Source organism: Fusarium tjaetaba (assembly GCF_013396195.1).
Source record: "Fusarium tjaetaba strain NRRL 66243 chromosome Unknown NRRL66243_c0000191, whole genome shotgun sequence".
Classification (NCBI taxonomy): domain Eukaryota; kingdom Fungi; phylum Ascomycota; class Sordariomycetes; order Hypocreales; family Nectriaceae; genus Fusarium; species Fusarium tjaetaba.
In genome coordinates this window covers 13,714-36,400 of record NW_023501387.1, presented here as the reverse complement: position 1 = coordinate 36,400, position 22,687 = coordinate 13,714, and the positions used below count along the sequence as shown (strand labels likewise).

General features: G+C 50.3%; 8 protein-coding genes across 8 annotated transcripts; 5 read left to right on the top strand and 3 right to left on the bottom strand.

Moving 5' to 3' along the window:
• Nucleotides 1-603: 603 nt before the first annotated feature.
• Nucleotides 604-2,891, top strand: FTJAE_8715 (transketolase; the record flags this gene model as incomplete). Its single annotated transcript, XM_037355561.1, has 3 exons — nt 604-770; nt 827-1,940; nt 1,989-2,891. 3 exons carry the CDS (start codon nt 604-606, stop codon nt 2,889-2,891), a joined length of 2,184 nt encoding a protein of 727 aa, XP_037204208.1.
• A 397-nt stretch (nt 2,892-3,288) lies between these two features.
• Nucleotides 3,289-4,129, bottom strand: FTJAE_8714 (uncharacterized protein; the record flags this gene model as incomplete). The annotated part of the gene is made up of 2 exons (XM_037355560.1): nt 3,289-3,649; nt 3,729-4,129. The coding sequence occupies 2 exons, from the start codon at nt 4,127-4,129 to the stop codon at nt 3,289-3,291; spliced, it is 762 nt and encodes a 253-aa protein (XP_037204207.1).
• Nucleotides 4,130-5,581: 1,452 nt separating this feature from the next.
• FTJAE_8713 (ring finger) lies at nt 5,582-7,133 on the top strand (the record flags this gene model as incomplete). Its single annotated transcript, XM_037355559.1, has 2 exons — nt 5,582-6,730; nt 6,792-7,133. The coding sequence occupies 2 exons, from the start codon at nt 5,582-5,584 to the stop codon at nt 7,131-7,133; spliced, it is 1,491 nt and encodes a 496-aa protein (XP_037204206.1).
• A 151-nt stretch (nt 7,134-7,284) lies between these two features.
• On the top strand, nt 7,285-7,836 carry FTJAE_8712 (RING finger domain protein; the record flags this gene model as incomplete). Its single annotated transcript, XM_037355558.1, has 1 exon — nt 7,285-7,836. The coding sequence occupies one exon, from the start codon at nt 7,285-7,287 to the stop codon at nt 7,834-7,836; it is 552 nt and encodes a 183-aa protein (XP_037204205.1).
• A 1,099-nt stretch (nt 7,837-8,935) lies between these two features.
• FTJAE_8711 (GTP-binding protein rho2) lies at nt 8,936-9,842 on the bottom strand (the record flags this gene model as incomplete). Its single annotated transcript, XM_037355557.1, has 5 exons — nt 8,936-9,226; nt 9,297-9,488; nt 9,544-9,549; nt 9,603-9,681; nt 9,811-9,842. The coding sequence occupies 5 exons, from the start codon at nt 9,840-9,842 to the stop codon at nt 8,936-8,938; spliced, it is 600 nt and encodes a 199-aa protein (XP_037204204.1).
• A 4,578-nt stretch (nt 9,843-14,420) lies between these two features.
• On the top strand, nt 14,421-17,927 carry FTJAE_8710 (h-caldesmon; the record flags this gene model as incomplete). Its single annotated transcript, XM_037355556.1, has 1 exon — nt 14,421-17,927. One exon carries the CDS (start codon nt 14,421-14,423, stop codon nt 17,925-17,927), a length of 3,507 nt encoding a protein of 1,168 aa, XP_037204203.1.
• Nucleotides 17,928-19,123: 1,196 nt separating this feature from the next.
• On the bottom strand, nt 19,124-19,948 carry FTJAE_8709 (adenovirus e3 region CR2 domain protein; the record flags this gene model as incomplete). The annotated part of the gene is made up of 1 exon (XM_037355554.1): nt 19,124-19,948. One exon carries the CDS (start codon nt 19,946-19,948, stop codon nt 19,124-19,126), a length of 825 nt encoding a protein of 274 aa, XP_037204202.1.
• A 2,279-nt stretch (nt 19,949-22,227) lies between these two features.
• FTJAE_8708 (pua rna binding domain protein) lies at nt 22,228-22,536 on the top strand (the record flags this gene model as incomplete). Its single annotated transcript, XM_037355553.1, has 2 exons — nt 22,228-22,338; nt 22,399-22,536. 2 exons carry the CDS (start codon nt 22,228-22,230, stop codon nt 22,534-22,536), a joined length of 249 nt encoding a protein of 82 aa, XP_037204201.1.
• Nucleotides 22,537-22,687: the final 151 nt, after the last annotated feature.

The following is a 22,687-nucleotide window of genomic DNA, read 5'->3' as shown; positions in this document are numbered from 1 at the left end:
TCCACCGCATCCTGGCCCCTGAACTGCCCGTTTGTTTTTGCCAGCCTTCGGTTCCACAAACAAGTCCAGTTGTTTCTTTCACTGAGCAATCTCTGAGTCTGTCGCAAATGCAGGTTCCCAGAGTTGTACCACACAAAATAGAGACGACACACTAACCTCATCAGTATTTCCGTCACCCAAATAATTGCAACCTTTCTCCACACGATTATAGTGTCTCAATACCCCAATAGCCCAAGCATCAAGTCCATGGCAGTTCTAAGCGCAATCTCTACTCTAACCTCAACAGGCAAAGCCGTGATCTGGTGCCTCCAACTTCCTGATCCAGAACCTGGTCCTCGCTCAATCCAATAATGTCAAACTCATCAAGAACCCCACGTCAAATGGTAAATGCACATATCCCCCAAGGCGCTTTCCCCTGCCCTGTTGGGGTAACCCGGTCCGCCATGGCCACAACGAATATCACCGTCGTTATGAGAAAGATCACGCGCAAAAGATGTCTTTTCGAAATCTCTATAACTCAAGAGGCACTGTCGATGTTTCTCAACTGCACTCATCATTAACTCGTCTTGTAAGAGCATCACAGAGTCCCAGATCCGGTCCGAGATGGCACCAAGCGCAATCACCCCAGAGACACAGGAAGAGCCTGTAGCTCTTTCCAACGTGGTCAAGTTGATCAAGAACGATGATGCAGAGACAATTGACCTTGCCCTGCGGCAGTTTCGCTGCTTGATCGCTGATCTTTGCGAGCAGTTCAAGGGCGGCCATCCTGGGTAAGACTTACAAAGTATTAAAAGACAAAATATGGCATTTACTGACCAACTTACAGAGGAGCTATGGGTATGGCGGCCATTGGCCTCGCCCTCTGGAAGTACGTGATGCAGTACTCTCCCAACGACCCTGACTACTTCAACCGCGATCGCTTCGTCCTCTCCAACGGCCACACATGTCTCTTCCAGTACACATTCCTTCATCTCACAGGCTACAAGGCCATGACCTTCGAGCACCTCAAGTCCTACCACTCATCCAACTACGACTCATTGGCGCCCGGTCATCCTGAGATTGAGCATGAGGGTATCGAAGTGACGACCGGTCCCCTTGGACAAGGTATCGCCAACGCTGTCGGTCTCGCCATGGCGACTAAAAACCTTGCGGCAACTTACAACAAGCCTAACTACGATCTCATCAACAACATGACTTACTGCATGATCGGGGATGCTTGTCTGCAAGAGGGTGTTGCCCTTGAGGCTATTCAGCTGGCTGGCCATTGGAAGCTCAACAACCTTGTCGTTATGTACGACAACAACCAGATTACCTGCGACGGTAGTGTCGACCTCTGCAACACCGAGGATGTCAACGCCAAGATGTGCGCCTGTGGCTGGGATGTTATCGAGATCGAGGACGGCTGCTTCGATGTCGAGGGTATCGTCAAGGCCCTCCTCAAAGCCAAGGCCAGCACCGACAAGCCCACTTTCATCAATATTCACACTGTCATCGGAGTTGGTAGCAAGGTTGCCGGCGACGCCAAAGCCCACGGTGCCGCTTTCAGCCCCGATGGTGTCAAGGCCGTCAAGGAACGTTTCGGCATGGACCCTGAGAAGCACTACGTCGTCTCTGATGAGGTCTACAACTTCTTCCGCGACCGCAAGACTCGTGGTGACCGCCTCGTCGAGGATTGGAAGAGCCTTGTTAACGCCTACAGCAAGGAGTATCCTGATCTTCATGAGGAGTTCATGAAGCGTGTCGAAGGCCGCTTTACTGATGACTGGCGAAGCATCATTCCTGCCAAGGAGTCGTTCCCTACTGCTCCTACACCTTCCCGAAAGTCTGCAGGTATCATCTGTAACCCCCTGGCTGCGAAACTTAAGAACTTCATGGTCGGCACAGCTGACCTGTCACCCTCTGTCAACATGATCTGGAAGGACAAGGTTGACTTCCAACACGTAAGTCCCCCTGACACGGCCAGTAGCCTGTCACTAACACAGTAACAGCCCGACCTTAAGACTACCTGCGGCATCAATGGCAACTACTCCGGCCGTTACATCCACTGGGGTATTCGTGAACATGCGATGGCTTCAATCTCCAACGGTCTCGCTGCTTACGGCAAGGGCACGATTCTCCCTGTCACCTCAAGTTTCTTCATGTTCTACATCTACGCCGCCCCTGGTGTCCGTATGGGCGCTCTTCAGAACCTCCAAGCCATCCACATTGCCACTCACGACTCGATCGGTACCGGTGAAGACGGCCCAACCCACCAACCGATTGCTCTCCCTGCTCTGTACCGTTCCATGCCCAACCTCCTTTACATCCGACCTTGCGATACCGAGGAGACGGCCGGTGCCTTCATCACCGCCCTCGAGGCCAAGGACACCCCATCTATCATCTCGCTCTCCCGTCAGAACCTCGAGCAGTACCCTGAGCACTCCAGCCGCGAAGGTGTTCAGAAGGGTGCTTATGTCTTCATCGAGGAGGAGGATGCCGACGTTACACTCATCGGTGTCGGTGCGGAAATGGTCTTCGCCGTTAAAACCCGCGAGGTCCTCAAGGAGAAGTTCGGCATCAAGGCTCGTGTGGTCTCGTTCCCTTGCCAGCGTCTCTTCAACTCCCAACCCCTCGAGTACAAACGTCAAGTCCTTCAATACCGCTCCAACGCCCCTCGAGTTGTGATTGAGGCCTACGCCGTCAACGGCTGGGAGCGATACGCCGATGCTGGCTACTCAATGACTACCTTCGGCAAGTCACTACCTGGTAAGGACGCCTACAAATACTTCGGCTTTGATGAGAACGTCATTGCCCCTGAGGTGGTCAAGCTTGTCGACGAGGTCAAGGCGGAAGGGATCGAGAGCCTACGCGGTGAATTCAGGGATCTCAATAACGTGACACACGAGCACTAATGATGATATGGTTCAAAATGGATAAAGGATTACGGCATGTGACTTGGAGTTTATTGTACTTGGTTGATGGTACAATGGTATTTTGCATAATAAAGCAATTTTGTTCTGTATACGCCGGCTCTTGATGCGTGATCCCAAATGCTTCCTCCTGTCCCTTCATTAACAAAGGATCCTGATTAACTTTTCGCCTGCAAATTCCATGCTCCATTTTCCGAGCGCCATGCTGAATGCTCTGTTTGCCCTAATATAATGGTATCATCCGCAAAAGAAGGACACAAAAACAGCAAAAGACTTTTCTCCTATAATTCCCACGTCCAGTGGCTTCCAGAGCCAAATAGCTGCAACCAATCCGTCACTTGTAGCGACAGAAAGCCATGGCCTACCTTGGCCCCCTAATTCATCGCCGTCCTTGTGGGCGGATGATAGAGTCCGAAGGTGGCAAGGCTTGAACACCCTCCATCACAATCTCAACCAGAGAACCCAACACTCTACGGTTGATGACACGAGGCATGTTGGGCCATCGTTCTTGAGCCCAGATCGCGACACCGTTGCCAGCACGCCAGGCCCCTTCAGCTAGATGACCCCCTACCTGGGCAGTGGTCGCCATGGCATCTTGGGCACGCTGGGCAGTGTAGGTAAGTCCGCCGGCGAGGTTGTCGTATGACCTGGCGAGGTTGTCCTGCGCAATCTGGGCGGTTGCAGCAAGAACCCCCTGAGGGACGTCTGTGCCAGAAGGGTTCTGGATAAGCTGAGAGGTGCTATCATGAGTTAGCTTTGCATGTTCATAAACTTAGATGGCTCCGAGTGATAAGAGCAAAGAGATGTTACAAATCATACCTCTGGCTATGCTCCTCTTCAGTCTCGCTGAGCATCGCGTTAAAGTACCCAACCGCTCCAGCGTCGTCGAACTGGAGCTCCTCAGAGGAGGGCTCATCGTCATCGGAGTCCTCGTCAGGGGCGAGTTCGTTCATGGAGCGATCTCGGTGCATCGCCCCCCGAACAAGCGCCCCGTCGAGGATCTCGTACCCTTCCTCAGGCTCTCCCTGGTCAGAGTTGTCATCCTCAAGCGGGACATCCTCTAGGTCCTGGGGTGCTAGTCTGGACCTATTTTCGGAAGCGCCAGGTACCCATAAACGTTCCTGGGCTCGGCGTCGGACCCGATAATCATTGGCCTGAGGGGCATTATCAGGCTCAGAATCCGAAGATGAGTGGGTGCTGGAGGCGTAACGGCTGTCCATTTTGTTTATCTGTTTCTTTGGGTTAAGTGACTGCTTGTATCCGTGAAATATGTTTGCCAAATACCTTGTAAGGCACTTTTATACGTGTGAAGATGGATGTGGTGATGGTGAAGGGAGGTGTGTGATGAGTTTGTTGGTGTGTGAGGAAAGGTTTGTTTGTGGTGAAAGGGAAACAATAGAAGCTTGTGGGAGAACTTATACTAATTCAATACGTGAATAAGTTGGAACTGTCAGTCCGTGTGAAAGTCAGGTGAGACGGGCGGCAGTGTCAGTGAATCTGTGGGCAAGATATCAAAGCTTGATCGAGTTACGACCAGTAGATGACTTGACACTCATGAATTTACGTTCAAAAACGAAAGCTACTTGCCTATCCAATATCTTAGTTAATTAGCGCAAAAACTGTATCCGTTACACTTTCTTATTGGGTGGCTTAGGCTCCAGGTTCACGATGTCGAAGGTCATCGGTACCCCTTTTCTTGCAGCGTCTATCAATACTACCACCACAAAAGAGACAAATGTACATCTATCATGTTATTTCATTTCAGTCCTATCTCGAACTTTTTCTTTGTCAAATAGGCGTCTTTAGGGGCAGTGAGGTATCACAAAAATCAAGTCCTTACCTACCGACTCCTATAGTGATTTTTAAGTCAAGGTTCTAGGCAACGATATACTTCCAATTCCGTTTTTTCATATACGCTACCACAGACCTTTCTGCGTTCAATTTTGCCATATATGTCCAGTAATCTCTATTGCTTCTAAGTTCGTTGGGTAGGAGCCCACTGCCAAAGCGTCCAAGGGACTCTTTTGGTTTTCAAGGGGTTCTTTTGGAGGATCTACCTTCGTCTTTGGTTTAGGCCCATATTCTGTTAAACAACAGCTGCTTCTCGAGTGAGTTCCAGTCTCAGCAATGCTTCAAAACGTGACTTCTTCTGATGACCAAGTTGAAGAGTCAATCCATCCTGTTTTTGATTTTATCACCATTTGATTTAGTAATGGACCAATGGTGGTGGCCTTCAGGGGGCAAGATCACCTTAGACAGTGAAGAAAGGTGCTAAAGGGATTAGATGGACAGCCTTAAGGTACCGAGCCTACACTGACTTGCACGGCACGGAAGTCTGGACTCAGAAGTCTTCTTGTTTCTCTGAAGGTGGCAACCCGAACTTACCTACCTACTTAAGTTTCGTGAATATCCAGAAGTTTATTCGCGAACAAAAAAGTCAAAAGTGAGTCTAGCTTTAGCATATATAAAGCATAGAAAAGGAACCCTGCTCTTTTCTTTCTTTTCTTTCCTTACTGTTTTGATTTTCCTAATACACCGCCTTTCTCTTTCTATTTCTCCTTTCTCGTATGTATCTTCCCATCCTCGTCCCCTTCAGACCGATCTTTTTGGGTATTCTAACCAGATGTTCTTGCAGACCAAACTTGTACCAACACTTGTATTATTGTCTCAAGATGCCAGTGCAGCGAGGAACTCGAAGGGCCGGCCGTGGCCGCCCGGCAAGTGGTCGTCCCCAATGTGGTCAGGATCGGAAGGCTTGTGATAGGTGCCGCCGGGGCCTCCAGTCTCGTCTTGACCCTGGGGAGTTTCTTCGCTCACACGGCTACCTCATCCGTCACATGAATGCACCACAGTCCGAAGAGCAACGATACAGTTTTATCGAGGCTCACCTCAAGGTAATGGTGGCTAAGAGTGTGGACAACCAAGGGTTTTACCAGGCATGCTATGATCTGCTTAAGACAGCTGAGATACCAGCCCCCAGCTTGCCGGAAGAGGTTCGCAACACTATCATGGAGAACCACAAGCAGCTTCATGATACAGCCTGGCCAAAGCTCTTGTATATACTGGAAGCCGATAAGACCTGCCGATATTTTGATCCGAGGGACGTTCTGAGCATGCTCATCTACAGTTACCCGAGGGAGCTAGCGAGGCAGGTCCAGGTCATGATGGGAGATCATTTTGAAACCTTCCGAGTCATTCAGTATGCATTCATGCGATGTGGGAGGTGGTTTCTCGGATACTCCCCTGGAACCTTTATTTTCCGATACTCGAACTCTTTGCCCTTCACTGAAGGACTGAATGTCATGCCGAGCGTTATGAACTTCTCATATGAAGGCCAAGTACCTCGAAGTTCCTCGGAGCACAAGCTACGCCTCATGGCCCTCTGGAAACCAGCCTCGGAATTGTTTATCGGCTTGATGCATCACCATCTCGGTAGGTCTCACCAAGCCGACCTCCCGAGACATGAAGCCCTACGCTCGAGAGAGGTGATATGTTCCGATGCTTTCAGAATCATCCTAGAGGATTGGAGATGGCTTTCCCAAAGGGGTACATTTCCATACCAAACCACCAAAGCCTGGATTTGCAAACATGCAATGACACAAGAGCTTGCGTGGCTTATACTTCGACTCAAAGATGTGCCTGAAGTCCACGGAGATGTTCAGTCGCCAGATCTAGAGAACCTTCTCACAACTTCCACCGGTTTGTCACTGCAAGCTCTTGCAGGTCTTTGGAACCAGCAGCTGGAAACAATGGCGTGGGAGCATTTCCATTCTGGGAATCGTCGAGAACTCTTTATCTACGAAAATCAGGGGCCCTCATCGGTAAGTCTCCAACCTTCCAGGACTACTCATATTTTAAATTCGATTTGAGCCTTAATCCAAGCAATGGTTCCAGGGACTCGAGGCACCAACGTCTTATGACAAGCCTTTTAAGTCTGGGTTGAAGTTGGACGCGGTCAAATATTTACCCGAACCGAATCAAGCTAACAATTTCCTCGTGCAGAACATCTGGAGACTCTACAATGAGCAAACCTTCCAATACGACATATTCAACCCAAGTGTTGAGTACAACTTGCCCGTGTTGTGTGATTGCCGAGACGCACTCAAACCATACGATCATTTGATTCAGGAAAACCTGCGCCAGGCCCGAGAACAAGCCAGTCAATGCACACAAGTCGGGGCACAACAGTCCGTTGAGCCTTTCTCTTTCTCTACACAGAATTAAGACGAATCGAACCGCCGAACGATCATTACCGCGAATTCCTTTGCAATTTTAATCGATTGTATCATTGTTACAATACAATTGTCCTGAATATTTATGACTTGGTCAACAACTTGAGACTTCCCCCGCCTACTTCGCATCGCTAAACCTTACGATGTCTTCAATATTCTCTCTCCGCGGGCTTTTTACCCGCCAGCCTGCTTCTACGTCGCAAACGACCCGTCTCTTCTCTACCACAACGAATATGCTTTCTCGCACACCTCCCAAGGCCGCGCCGAAGAACCCCAATGCCGGCAAGGTCCCTCCCCGCCGAAAGCACGCAGCTCCTAAATCCGAAAACTTCTACCGCATCCGCACGCTGCGCCAAAACATGTTCTCTCCCGCTCCCCCTCCTCTACGAATGGCCCGTCTTCGATACCTCCGCCACTGGACCATCCACCGCGCTTGGCAACTCTTCCGTCGACAGCAGCATCTAGCAACTGAGCAGGAACGCTCCCGCATCTTCAGCGGCATGTACAATGCTTGTGAAGAGCTGCGCAAAACAGCTGGCCCAGGAAACAGAGACGAGGGCTACCTGTACCGTGTTGCCATGGAAAAGAAGGGTGTTTGGGGTCTTGACGCAATTCCCATTGAGTATGCTCGTTACCAAACAGACCACCCAGCTAAGAACGCTTGGAACCACGAGTGGAAGAGGAACAACGATTAAAGCTTTGTTTACTGCTTCGACCGGGGGGAAAAAATTGTTTTTAATAGAACGTGTACTGTATGTATGATAAGGCAGCTTCCAGATGACAGGAATTAGAAAGCCAATGTTTACGATTCTTAATGAAGTCCATCCAAGGGAAGGCAAGATACCACTTGAGGTCACTCGATCCTTTCAAAGACGTCGTGAAAGATCGCTACCTTAATTATGTATGAACCACATTAGATGCAAAGATCATCACTCTCATTAAGTATCAGGTCCGTGAACGACAGCGCCAATCTCCCGTCATCTTAATCCATATCATTGATTCACTCTCATCTTCCCAACGCTCGACAAAGCCAGTTCTATGCCGCTATTCGATTATTAATACAGAGAGTGAATATGCATATCTTAACCCGCTCGAACCAAATCATGCAAGTGTCCTCCTTTCTGCCCATGCACCTTGCTCCTCTCTGATTTTTGTCTCCTCAGGATGCCAAGTATATAAAAGATGTTTCTGCAACTCCGCTCAGATATTACGAGTGACAGGTAAGAGAACATGGCCAGTATTCGAAACAGATCCAAAGTACACTTCGATCGTAATAAAAATGAGGGTGCGTATGGCTAGATGGTAGTCACTTGTTTGTGTCGAGAAGACTCAATGAGCGAGTCTTTACATGTTGATTGTCTGCTGAATAACAACGCCTGAAAGGAAACGTGATAGTGAGGATGCCGGCATTTGGGCGAAGATCGGCCGTGGAATAAATAGATAGTAAATAGGATCGGGTCGGCCGAAACGCCGGAATGTGATGCTGCCTTTAGCATCAATTCCGTGATGATGAGTTTTGAGAGTGAGCGAGTGTAGAGTATAAGAAAGGAAGATGTCCTCCTGGGGCGCCGAGCAATAAATCCTCTATATCCTAAATTGATTCCCTGATGATCCAAAAATCTACACTCGTCTCCAGTTGTCTGAACATATGTTGATATTGCGGCCGAGGCGAAGTGGTGATCGATCGCTTAAAAATAAAACCTAGGAACAGCTGCATGGTGTCCCTGGTGTTGTGCGTGAGTACATCCAAGTGGTGTGGATGGTGGTTCGTTCGAAGGCGCCTGGCTGACGGTTTTACAGCACAACGCAGCAACCGCCGCCCTCGCCCTTCTCAAAGGTCAGCAGAGCAGCACGAGTGGCAGCCTCAAATACGTCGTCGACGCCTTCGCCGCTCAAGCTGGAGCATTCAAGATATCGCTTCGCGCCAATTTCCCGAGCAATTGCCTCTCCATCATGTTCAGACACAAAACGCATCGACTTCTTGCGCATTTCCTCGATCGCGACGGGGTCCTCTCGAAGATCCTTCTTAAGACCAACGAGGATAATGGGAACGCCGGTGCACAGGCGGGTGGCTTCCTCAATCCACTGCACGAGAAACACGTCAGCTTTCCAGGGTTCATCACTAAGCGCATACCGCATGCCGAGGGGGCCGTACCTTGTGCTTAACATTGTCAAGGGAATCTGGTGTGTCGACGGAAAATCCTATCAAGATGACATGGGCTTTTGAGTAGGCAAGCGGTCGTAATCGTTCGTAGTCTTCTTGGCCAGCGGTATCCCATAGAGCAAGCTGGACGGACTTGCCGTCCACTCTACAATCCGTCACATAGTTCTCAAAGACTGTGGGGATCTATATAATACGAAGTCAATAATCGTCGTCGCAAGGGGTTACGGTCGAGGCTCACATAATGCTGCAAACAGGTTAGTAAGTTTTGATGACGATTTGTAGAATTGGAGGACTCACTGTAGGAAAGTAACCTAGCGTAAATACGCTCAGCAGACTGGTCTTGCCGCAGGCACCATCACCGATAATGACCAACTTCCTACGGTACGTTGTTAGCAATCTAATTGATCTTCAAAAATCCTGGGCATGTCATGATTGGTATGGCAGGGAGGAGCATCGTTTTGGGGCCGGATGGGGAGCGGAGCTTGGGAGCGCGATGAAGTCGTACCTGCGGATAACGTTGCTAGGATTTGCGCTCATGATGACTGAGTTATATGGCCTCGAGGCTGCGTGATGATGACGTTTCGAGACTAATCGTAGGAGGGAATCGGATCTGGAGTCTGCTACGGGCCCCAGATCTGGGTGATGCGTCGGTTAATCGTTGCCGTCGATTGATTATGGGTGGAAGAGCAACGAGCTACAGCGTTCACGAGGGCGTCGTCGCGGTGATAACAACAGGAACAAGCTAAGCTAGGCCGAAAGGGATTGGATAGGGCTGGATTGGGTGATATGAAGGTGATGATGATTAATTGGAGAGTAAGGTCGGTTCGGTCAGAGAAATGTCGTCGAGATCTGGGATAGGACCCCTTATTTTTTTGGCCAACGGACTTTTTGGTAAGAGAATCGTTGGATGGGTGAGTAAAGTAACAAGGGACGTCCGGACCTGAATGAGCGCGCGGACGTGGAGCGAGGAGGACAGGGCCAGATGGAACCAGCCAGGACAGGACAAGCCGGGCCAGGTGCAGGCGGTACGTAAATACTGTGCTAGTATACGGTTCAGCTGCCAGGGTACTAATGCAGTGCAGTGCAGTCCTGGCTTTGTGCAGTGAGATCAGCGCGTTTTTAATGGTGAGAGTAAATGTCTAGGACGGAGCGGGTGCCAGGCCGATGGTTGGATGAACAAGTTCTTCAAAAAATGGATAGATAGAATAGTAGAGAAACAAGAAAGAAGATGAAAGAATGATGTTTAATGGGTTGGGAATACGAGACCAAGAATAACGGGCAGGACTGATGATTGATTGACCGAGATGATAGGACAGTCAAGGACTGTGGTGAGGTGGTGCTGTTCTTTTTTTGTCAGACCGACCTGTTTCTTTAGTCAGTTAGCCTCAGTCTAAAATGGAGCTGAGGCGGACTGGGCTGGGCTGATGTGCATCAGGTTCTGAAGATTGTGCAGAGTAGAAAGAAAAGATGAAACGAGTCATTCAAGATGTTAAGGAATGAATAGATCGATAATCTGATACCAATTAAAGATATCCCCAAGAACCTAACGTTTAGTTATACTATACGCGGCAGATCTAAAGCTAGAGAGGCAGCCTCTTTTCTATTGTTGGAACAGCCCGGCTTGTTTACGACGGCGACGGTGGTGGCATCGGTGATGGTGGAGAGCCCGACAGACTCACTGACTGCCTACCTACACTGCTGCACTGTACTCACTGTACTGAGGTGCTCCCTTAACGGGTAGACCATGTGGACCTTGGACGTAGAAACCAGGTCCGGGGGGCACCTTTTTTAGCTGAGGATGATGAGGTGAGGTCTACGGAGTAGTGGAGGACGACAGCCCTGAAAGTTCTCTAGTACGGGCAGGTTCTGTGACAGCTGGGCAGCTTGAGTGGACCGCGGATTATAACAAAGTGGGCTTCGACAGCATGAGTTGCTTCTTGTTGCATGCTACGGCAAGTCTGTGGTTGTTGATCGACATGGATTAAGGTACACGAGATGTGCCGGAGAATGGATCGTTACAACGGCATCTTCTGACATTCTGACTACGTAGCTTTGGGAAAAGTCACTCAGGGTCTTCAATTGGAGGTTTTTTTATCAGCAGCATCTGATTAGCATAGCCCATCCCATCATGAGTTGATCATTATTGATGCGACTTGCAGCAAACAGCAAGCAAGCAAAGCCCCCTGTGCTGTGGCGGAGCATCCACAACTGTATATCCAAAACAAGTAATATGATTGAAGCCAGCTCGGTTAATTCTGACATTCTCCGCCCTGTACCAGCTCAATGGGAAGAATCTGAATACTAAAGGAAGGGTCGGTTTGGGAACAAAATTGCAGTGCCGTTCCGCTTCGGCAGCCGTCATAAATCCTCACTAGAGATTCAATTAGGTAAACAGAAGTCGGTGGAGAGTTTCGTCGTCATGGAGCCTCTCGGACTCAGACTCAGTTCAACTCAACTCCGCCAAGGCAAACAAAACTCACGGACCATTCTATCATCTTCAATGCTCATATCTCGTTCAACGAATTAGCTGTTTGTGTTTTGTTTCTGCATCGATAGCTTCCATGGGCGACAGGGCCAAGGTGTCCTTCAATACGACAGTAACGACAGAATTCAGATCTAGACAAGCATATCAACAGATCCACATCAAAAGTGCCCTTGTCTTTACTCGGAGGATTAAACATTTGGGCTCTGAGATGCTCGTCATGCCAGCCAATCTCATTGCCAGGATGCAAAAATGCATGGCCGCCGCCATTTGAGGCTGTGCAGACTAACCCACACCCGCCAGCCGGTAAGCTAAAAACAGGAACCAGACCAGCCCTGGAGCCCTGGAGCCCTGGAAACCAAGGGGCAGGACGAACTACTGCTTTAGCACTGACGCTTATTGCCCGTTGTGCAGCGATGATGGAAAAGTCCCCTAGAAATAGAAATAACTAACTAGCAACTGAACCCTAGCTCGTGTCTCAAGACTTCATGCCATGCTGCTTGAGGGCATTGGATGAGATCAACTCGACCATTTTGTGGACGATCCCGTTAATGTGCTCCATCTTGGCTCCCTCACGCTAATAGCATGGCAATATGGATTCCGTGAGAAGGATCTCAGTGTTGGTGAGTTGCGCCGGCGGTCCGCATTGCTGACGTTCGTATAGATGTCTGCAAACGTCCCTTCAATGTCGTTTTCTTCTCTGACGTTAGTGCAGAAAAACTTCAATTCTCACCTGCGTGGATCCTTCACGAATGATGACAGCATACTCTACGGCCATACCCGATGAGCTAGTTGACCCGTCTCACTGTCTTTGCCTGCTTACATCCAATGCAACAACGATGCCTCGTGGCCGATGTCACAGTAGGCGATGAACTCACTGCCCTACAAGGCTGCGGTGGTGTTTGCAAGTGATGCCACGATCCTTCGTCCCAATAATGCATGCATGGCTGTCAGCGTCGTGATGGCTGCTTGAGTCTTACCTGCATATTCTCCTCGTCTGGTGGGCAGAGATCGCATCCGTTTACCCTTCCGATCAGCTCTGATTCAATGTGAGTGCTACTCCAAGCGGCGTTTGTACGGGCAGATTTCAGCAATTGGGAATCCTTGGTCTATGTATGGACAAATAGCCGAAACATGTTGCGTCGTCCTCTCCCTTCGATGCTGTCCTCCGTCGTTTGCAACATGCATAGACAAGGGGCAACACGGCATCGTCTCAATTTGGCATTCTGTCACACACACATGGGTTTGCGCGCCGAGATGTATGTCGTAGTTTTGTTCCACATGGTCTCATCCAGCTGTTGAAAGGAGAGATAGAGTCGAGTCTATGAGGGTTATGTGGCTCTTGCGCGATTGTGCTGGCCAAGTTGAATGTTGCACAGCGTCGGCAACCATCGTGGTGCCTGTGGATGACGAGTTTGGTGTCCAAATTTGTTCTGCACATCGGCATGAGATGTGAAGATCTTAATTCGGGCCTGATACTTCTGACGGTGATCTGCCTTGGTTGCTCCCCGGTAATATTGTGTGTATAGAGTATTGATCGTCTCGCAAAGACGGAACGGATGTTTTCCCACCGTTAATAACCAAGCCGTAATATGTTTGTCAAACATGCACTGGTCCTGTCACAGTCCTGTCATAAATTGAATTATTGATTGCTTCTTGAATCTAGAAGTGGTAGAAAAGCAAAGAACAGATCCTAGAGGACTTTAAGTCACGAGGTCAATATGATGGTCAGACCAGTAATGCACTTCACGATTGCTTCGCTATGCATATTGGAAGCCTTTGACGCACAATTGAGCAACAGACAAGAAATAATAATGACTCAGCCTTCAGTAAAGAAATAAAAAATACACGAATTGGGTCTTCAATGATTGCCAAACAAAGAATTGATTGTCTCTGTTGCTTCAACCCCAGGTTCAGGGTAGCCCCGAGACGAGTGACGTTGACATCAAGGTTGCTGTTTGTAACCCCACCCTCAGCAAGGCACAAACAAACCAAATCGCCAGATCTCAACATCACGTGCGAGATCACACCAGGCTACACCAGGCTAGGGGAATAGCGGGGCACATCCCGTCAATCAGATGCGTGCCTGACCACATCACAGTGTCGCTGGGCAGGTTCGGCTGCATGAGAAAGTACAGGTGCTATGCAACTCCACCAAAGAGTGACTTCTACCGTCCCATCCATCTATGTTTGAGCCTTGAGCCTCGAAGCATCAAACAACACCAGACAAAGAACGCTACGACATTTCCGCACTCTTTTATCTTCAATCCGAAGTATCTATAAAACCCTCCGACTGCGCTTACGATTTTATTACAGCAGCAATAACAATCAATCAATTGGGCCCCTTCCCCGCAGGCGTCATCGCTGACCTAACCCTGACCTTGGCCGCTCGCTCTCCGACTGTGAGTGCCTCATTTTGAGCCGCCCCCAGAGACCCTCCACTTGCAACGTGCCCGCAGCCGCCTAACGACCACGACTTCACCGTCTTGACACGCGCGATACCCTCCGCTTCCAAGCTGACACGCTCTCGCGTATTACAGAACCATATTCCTCATACACCGTCCTCCCATCGACAGACACGTGTCGCGCACAGCATCTTCATGCCCTCGACTGCTCAGCTCCCGTAACCTATCATGCCGGCCAACAACCAACGACCGGCCGCCCAAACTCCGGTATCACCACGAAATACGGCAAAATACACCAACAAGGATGGCTCCAAGTTTATCACCGTACCTAAGGGCGCTACCTCTGAGTCTTCTTTGCCTCCGACCCCCACAACTGCTAAAGCCAGTGCCCCCCCACTAGAGGCTTCCAACCCCGACAATGACCCTGCTCCAACAGTCAACCGCAAGAAGCAGAAGCGTAGACAGAAGGCTGCTCTAAAAGCCGCACAACAGGCTGCGAATGGACATACCGACAATGTCGCGAGTGGTGGTGCACGCACTGGGTCTACCTCAGGCCGTGGTCCCGCCGATCATGAAGAGGTTGAAAGCGACGACGAGCATGAGTATGTCCTGGCGAGCGAATTAACAGGCCCAACTACAAATGGACACCTCCCTTCGGATTCAAAATCGAAGAAGAACAAGAAGAAAAAGAAGAAGGGAGGGAATGCCGATCCTACATCACCTGTACCCGAAACTGTTGAATCTGAGCCCCAATCGCACTCGTCGCAAGGCCCTGGAATGTCACGCGATAAGATATGGAGCACTAGCAATCAAGAGGAGCGCGAACGTATAAAAGCGTTCTGGCTTGGATTGGGTGAAGATGAGCGGAAATCCTTGGTCAAAGTCGAGAAGGATGCCGTTCTGAAGAAGATGAAGGAGCAACAGAAGCATACATGCAGCTGCACTGTATGCGGACGGAAGCGAAATGCAATTGAGGAAGAACTGGAAGGCCTCTACGATGCCTATTATCTGGAACTTGAACAATTCGCAAACCAAGGCGAGGGACCACCAATGCTACCATCAGCTCGAGATTTCGCTCTAAGACCGCCCCGGGGTCTGCCATCAAGTTATACCGGCCGCCCGCCATCGCGCGGTCGAATAGTCGAACATGTGGGAGACGACGAAGATGAGGACGAGCTGGAGGAGGTTTACAGTGAAGACGAAGTGGAGGACGATGACTACAGCGACGACGAACCTCCCGAAGAATATCAAAACTCACATGAACGGGACGTCGCCGATTTCTTGACGTTTGGCAACAGCCTCCAAGTCAAGGGTACGCAGCTTCTTGATTCACTTCTCCGCAGATATGGTAACATGGACTTAGGTGGTATTCTCACCGTGGCGGATGACCTCCTGAAAAACGACGGCAAGCGGTTTATCGAAATGATGGAACAGCTTGCCGAACGTAGGATGGCCCGGGAAGAAGACGCCCGCGAACACTTCTCAAGGGGCTACGGTCACCCTAATGGCTCATACTCCAATCCACATAATCATCCTCCTCCTGAAGAAGACGAATACGACGAAGAAGAGGACGAGGAAGATGACTTTGATGATAGTCAGGATGAGGAGTATGAGGAGGAAGAGGTATACTCAAACCCCTCTGTGATACCATCCCAGTCCCATACTGAGTGTTGCTGCCAGGACCAAATGACGGAGGAGCAACGAATGGAGGAAGGCCGACGCATGTTCCAGATATTCGCCGCCCGAATGTTTGAACAAAGGGTTCTCTCGGCGTATAAGGAGAAAGTCGCCAAGGAGCGTCAGCAGAGGCTGCTAGAAGAGCTCGAGGCCGAAGATCGAGAATCCGAATTGAGGAAAGCTAAGAAGGCCAAAGATGCGCAGAAGAAGAAGGACAGGGCTGCACAGAAGAAGCAAGCACTGGCCGAGGAGAAAGCGCGTAAAGAGGCAGAGAAGGCTGCTGCAGACGCTGCTCGTCTAGAAGCTGAGAAGCAACGGGTCGCTGAACAAAAAGCCAGGGCCGAAGAGAAACGAAAGCTAAAGGAGGCGCAGAAGAAGGCCGACGAAGAAGCTCGCCTACGCAAGGAGGCAGAGAGACAACGCCGAGCTCAGGAGCGATCCGAACAAGACCGCAAGGCCCGCGAAGCCAAGGAAAAGGAGAAGAAGCTTAGGGAAGAACAGCGACAGAAAGAAAAGGAGGAAAAAGAGCGCGAGGCGCAGGAGCGGAAGGACAAGCAAGAGCGCGACAAGCGGGACAAGGAAGCACGTGCTGCAAAGGCACAGAAAGATGCCCAAGCAGCCCGAGAAGCTAAGGAGAAGTTGAAGGAGGAGAAGGCAGCTGCCCAGAAGGCGGCAAGTCAATCATCACAACCAATCCAAATCCCGAAGCGTGGTTCCCAGCATCCCGTACCGATTCCGGCAGCTCTTCCACAACAACCTTCGAATCCTGCAAGCTACGCCTCGCCAAAGATTCCGGTCGCCACTCCTGTAATGTCTAAAGCACCGACTCCCATAAGACCTCGGACCCTCTCGCAGCAAGACAGTGGAGCGCAATCCGCTACAGCTTCGTCTACTAGTCAAGACCCTTCACCTCATTCCATGACACCCATAATGAGCCCTGGTCTAATTGGCCAGCGCCACGGAAGCGCAAGCACTCAGCATTCTCACTCGGTATCCCCAACAAATGGACAACCGAGACTACCAGGACAATCTCCTTTCCAGATACCTCCTATGGGAATGCATCCGCCCCCAGGATTGCATCACCACCCCGCACCACCAGGTTTCCCCAATCGTATGTCACAGGATGGCTTTTCAGCGTTTAGACACGGCCCTGGTGCAATGATGCCTCCTCCTGGCATGAATGGGCCAGCTGGACGTGGATTTCCCTTGCCGATACCACCAGGGTTCTCACAGCCGGGAGTCGATCAATTTGACATGAATGGATTCCCGATACCGACGGACATGCCCCCATCAACGCATCATCGCCAAAGTTCATTCCAATTTGACGCGCCACCAACCCCAGCACAACCCATTGGTCGACCTGCTCCTATTGGGCGTCCTGGAAGCATAAATCTTGGCCGCTCATCTGACGACAAGGAAGATGAAACTGCACATCTGGGTAGCCGGGCTCTGTTGGAAGATGACGAGCCGCTCGAAGTCGAAGGAATTATGGGGGTGCGAAACCAACCACCTGGGCCGAGGCCCGATTATACCACGAGCCCCTTCTTGGCTTCAGCGTTTCCGCTGGCACCGAATCCGTGGGGCCCTCCTGGTGTCGGTGGACATCCTTTGCCTCCTCCTGGGCTCAACAATCCTGTCTGGGGCGCACCAAGTGCACCTCCTGGTTTTGGCATGTCTCCTGTTCCTGCAATCAACTCTCTCCGAACCGCATCACACCCTAGCTTCCCCCAACTTCGCGCAATGCTCTGCCAGGCATGCCAGGAACTCGCTGGCTCGGGTGACCAAGAAGGTTACATTGACCTCTCAATCCTGAAGTCAAGAATTGAGGCACTATCAGGCGACAGTATCTCAGAAGCTATTCTCATCAACCTTTGCGATACCGAAGGAAACCCCAACAACGGAGGCGGTACGCTAGTTATCCGACAGAATGGTGGAGGTTTTAGCCACGCCGTCCGATGGGAACCCGATCTAAATGATGGATTTTATCGACCCGTCGGCGCTCCAGGTGAGATTGGCAGCCCGGTGGCCGGTCAAGCAACTCTGCGAGGGGGAATATAGGAAATGTCTCAGCAGCGTGAGGCGGGCCGACAAACTAGCTGGAATTCCTTGTCTGTCAGAGATCTGGTGCGAGATAGCACTCCTCTGGGTCCCGAACCTTCTGCAAGTTGTAATCAGCCTATCACTTTGCTAGGAGGTCACAAAAGAGGGAGGTCGTCTTTACACCTGAGGGGTTCGTCGAACGTATCTGACATTTATCGTTTTGATCCTTCAGTTAATGGATCACAATCCAAAGATTCGGAGTGAGTTCCAATATAGCTGATTGGCCCACCGAGGCAGCACCAGCGGAGAGCATGAGATTCTGGCATTTTTCATCAACGGAAGACGGCTAAGCCCAACGTGTTAGCTCATTTTCTTCATGTGAAGGTATATTCGGGATATTACCAATAGTCGAGAGGAAGATGTTGCATGGATACCCAGGTGCGATTTGCTGCCAAATGTTGCAGTTGGAAGGAAAACGATGAGGAAATCTACAGCGTAAAAAAAGCGCTGAGCTCAATGAAAGAGTATTGTTCAAGCAGCGGATCATACGTACCATCAGCCCTGACTGACTCCTTGCAATGCGTGTAGTTGGCCTGTGAATGTGAATAATGTTCGTGACGATAATTGACCAACACCGCCCACAACAATTAGCTTCGAAGTACCAGCCAAACCTAGCGGTTTCTCTTGCTAACGCCAGTGGATTGTGTTGGCCATAACCTTTTAGCCATCACAACTCTCGCCTCAACAGGTGCCACTGCGAATATGTGCCGCGTGTGACCATTTTTGTGGTAAGCTAGGAGATGAACAACATGTGAGAGGCCGGATGGAAGCACACGTAATACTTTAATTCAACGTCTAGCTGTGACCGTCCCCATTTCATAAGGTAGATGAATAGATACATTCGCGCACCAAAGTTGCAGACTTTATCCTTTCCCATTGCTCCAAAATACTCAAACATGTCATGTAAGGTTTGTTCCCCTCCGGGCCTGATATCAAGGTATCGAAAAACACTTCATCCTTGGCTTCGAAGATTTCCAAGCCTTGGATATTTCCCCCAAGCTGGCATTCACACAGGCATTATAAAGATATGGCGAGTGCTTGGAAAGAGGCAGCTCCATGGCGAGCCGAAGAGCTCAATTTTGAAACGAATACTCTTCGGAGACTCGGTGAAGCTGCCTCGTTCCCGTAGCCCTCCCTCGAAGAGACCGATCCGCCTAGATTCGGTCCTGGAAGGGGTTGCCGGCGGCGCCGGGGGCGGATTGGCCCGAGGCGTTACGGATGAGGGGCTGGCGCTGAGCAGCGCGCTGCTTCTTTGTGGCGGCACGGGCCAGGGCGACGGCTTCAGACTTGGCGACAAGACGCTTCTGCTCCTTGCGGTCGCGGCAGCACATGAAGGTGAGGTAGCCGAGCATAAGAGCGGCTGAAGCAGCGAAGACGATGGCGATGATGATGCCAGCGGTGTCCATCTCCTTCTTGGTCATGCAGATGTCATCGGCGGAAGAATCGGTTGTGCAGATGACCTCGTCGCGGCACGAGCTGGTGCTGATCTCAGTGCTGTAGCAAGTGGCGGTCTTGGTCTTATCCGAGACGGTCTCGAGGTCGCACTGCTCGGTGCTCTTCTTGAAGGTGGTGTAGCAGTCGGTTCCTCTCGAGGTATCGGCGGCACGCTTCTTGAGCTCACCAGTGGCCTTGGGGCCGTCGGTAATGGCAGCAGCGGCTTCGACGCGGGGGATGATTGCGGGCATGGGAGCGGCTTCGTAGCGCTTCTTGAGCTCGCCGGCTTTGGCGATCTCGGAGCATCGCTCGAAGGTGTAGTGAGCCTCCTTGGCGGCGGCGTCGGAGGAGCAGCCGGCAGAGGTGTAGCAGTTCTTGAGGGCGGCCTCGTCGGTCTCCTTGAGGTTGGCGAGGCAGTACGAGAGAGCGCCCTTGTTGGCACAGTCAGCAAAGGCAGCGAGGTCCTCGTGGTGGTTGGCGAGACACTCTTGCTGGACAGCGGCAAGGGCGTTGCCTGCGAAGAGAATGGCGGTTGAGAAGCGCATGATGAACGGGTTCAACGGTTTTTTTTCGTTATTTTGTGTTTTGGAGATTAGGTTTCGATCGAGAGGATGCCCAGCAAGCTCATTAATTTCTGTTGTCGAATACGAATTGGGCGCCTGAAACCAAGACACGCTCAATCCAAAAAGGGGAGAGAGGATGAATTTGGGGGGAGGGTGGGTTTTGTTTGGTGGTTTTGACGGGGAATGATAGGGAAGGGAAAAAAGAGGAAGAAACAAGGAGAGGGAGCAAGCGAAACGAAGCGAATGGGATGGGAAATGGAAGGGATTATCCGTCCGTTTCTTTTTGGGCTGAACCTTGGTTTCTCTGGGAGAGGGAGGGTCCTTGGAAATGGAGAGCAAAAAAATAAGAGGCAGAGGCAGTGAGAGAGAGGCAGGGGATATGAGGCGGCGGCCTTTGGGCTGGCTGGCAGTGCTACTGCTTACTGGTCACTGGCAAAGCTGGCAGCAACAAGTCCATGTTACAGGCTCTTATATTATTATGGGGATCTTTAGAGCGTTGCTTGTGCTAAAAAAAGGGGAGATGAGGAGACGGATCCTTTCTAGACGGGGGTGAGAGGCCTTGAGCCACAATTGACTATACCTGAAAGGGGATAGGACATGAGAAGAGATTGAGGGTCCATGCCTTGTTCTTTGTTTTGCAGATGTTAGGGCTGTGAGTGTTTGTTAAGTTTTGGGTGCAGAACTGGTGATATTGCTAACTTCTTGGGGTGGTATTGTCTCTATGTACGTTGCCGTCGAGTTCATCGAGGACGAATATCATCAATATCCACGCCAATGCATGCCCATGATGACGGCTGATGCTTGATACTTTGCTGATGATGCAGGATCACGGGTGGAAACTTATTAGCTAAACCCGCTAACCGGCACTGGAGCTGGGCTGAGCTGGATTCAAGACAAAGACAAACATCAACAAAGAGAAGCGAGACATGTTTACATACATTGCTACGAGAACTATGTTTTCTACAGCAAGAATCTACGGAGTGTCGCAAGAAGTTGTCACTGTCGTTCAATTATGATAAAACTTGACTCTCGGGCTCTCCTTGCGCAAACCACCCACCTACGTAAGCCCAAGCCTTGCCATGTCTTCCCGCAAGCGCTGATTGAAGTGGCTGAAAGAGCGGATAACAGCACAGCTACTAGTAGCTGGCAAGGATGGCGGTGCAGCGACCAATCGACGCCAAGTTTTACATCTGGTGCGACGACGGTTGTGGGGTGAAGCATCGAGGAGAGCATCCCGATTGACTTTATTTGTTGCAATTGCCATGTGTTTGTTGAGAAATAGTTGGTATCATGATTAACACAATATGGATTACAGATTGTAGAGATAAATCTCTAGACAGAATGAGAAAGAATGTTGTATAGGCGGTCAATACCCTGAGCTTACTCTGCCTCTGCCTCTGCTTACATGCGTCCACAGGCGTTATGCAGCTGAGATGGACCCTGTCGCGCATCCCGACGCCATCGAGACCTGCATCGCATTACCAGATGATCAAGTTGTTGGCGGGAGAGAGGAAAAGGAAGGAATTTCCCATGACTGTCCATCATCTTACAAACACTCTGAGGCTATCCCAAGTTGAACAATCACCTATTGGTTGGATATCGTCATGAGCTGAGGCTTCAGAGACCAACGCTGAAAAGCGTATATCTTATGAGTTGACTCAACATGGATTTGATCTTGTCGCAGGCAATTCGAGGATCTGATCATATAGATCCCAACAAACCTTGTGCCTGCAAACAGAAGATCCTGATATTTTCCGCCTTGATCGCTTTATCTCATCGGGATGTACCGAATCAACCACCGTTCGCTAAAGATACAGGTGATATTCAGGGGCTGAAAATGCTGAGCAGCACCTCGTAGTGGTCAGTGCCTGAGATAGACAGAAAAGCATAATTCTAGTTAATGCCAAGACACATCACTTGTCAATCATTTCTCCAGCAAATAATTAACAAAAAAAAATACCCGAGATCTTGATCGATTTCAAACGTTTCCCCTCTTGCACACGCACTCACGTCATGTTTTGTCCCTTGAGTAACCGACGCGTAGCCAATCGAGCTGAATCTGAGGATTAGCCATGTGAGTCTACGTCATCAACTTTGGCGTGAGCTTCCTGCTTTTGCCTCGTATGTAATGCAGTGATTGCACGCAAGCTTTATGTATAAAAGGAAGCAACCGACTCTTTGATCTTTTCTCTTTAACACCGTACACTTGACTACACTCATCGAACCATCTACTCTCACGTAAAACAAATAAAACGCCCATCATGCCTCTTGTCGTTCCTGGTATCAACTCAACATCCGGCGACAAGGCCGAGGAGTGGCAGAACAAGCTTGTCGGCAAGAAGCTCTCCGACGAAGAGACATCGACCGAGACTGTATGCCGTCCATGAAACCTCCTTACACCGTATAAACACGCTGCTAACGTTGACGAACAGGTCTTTGCTAAGCGAGACCTCCCCCAGGAGACACGCATCATCGAGCCCGGAATGATGGTCACAAAGGACTTCAAGGAGGACAGACTCAACGTTCACCTCAAGGATGACGGAACTGTTTCACATGTCGTCAAGGGCTGATCTAGCGGTGCTTGGTTGACTTGACCCCTCCACCAAAAGGAGGGGAAGGGCATTGTTTATGTACGATAATGATGGGAACAGGATTCGCCTGCAATGGCGAAGGCGCAAGAGAATAACAGGATCATGAATTTCCCTTGTAACATGTCCGCTG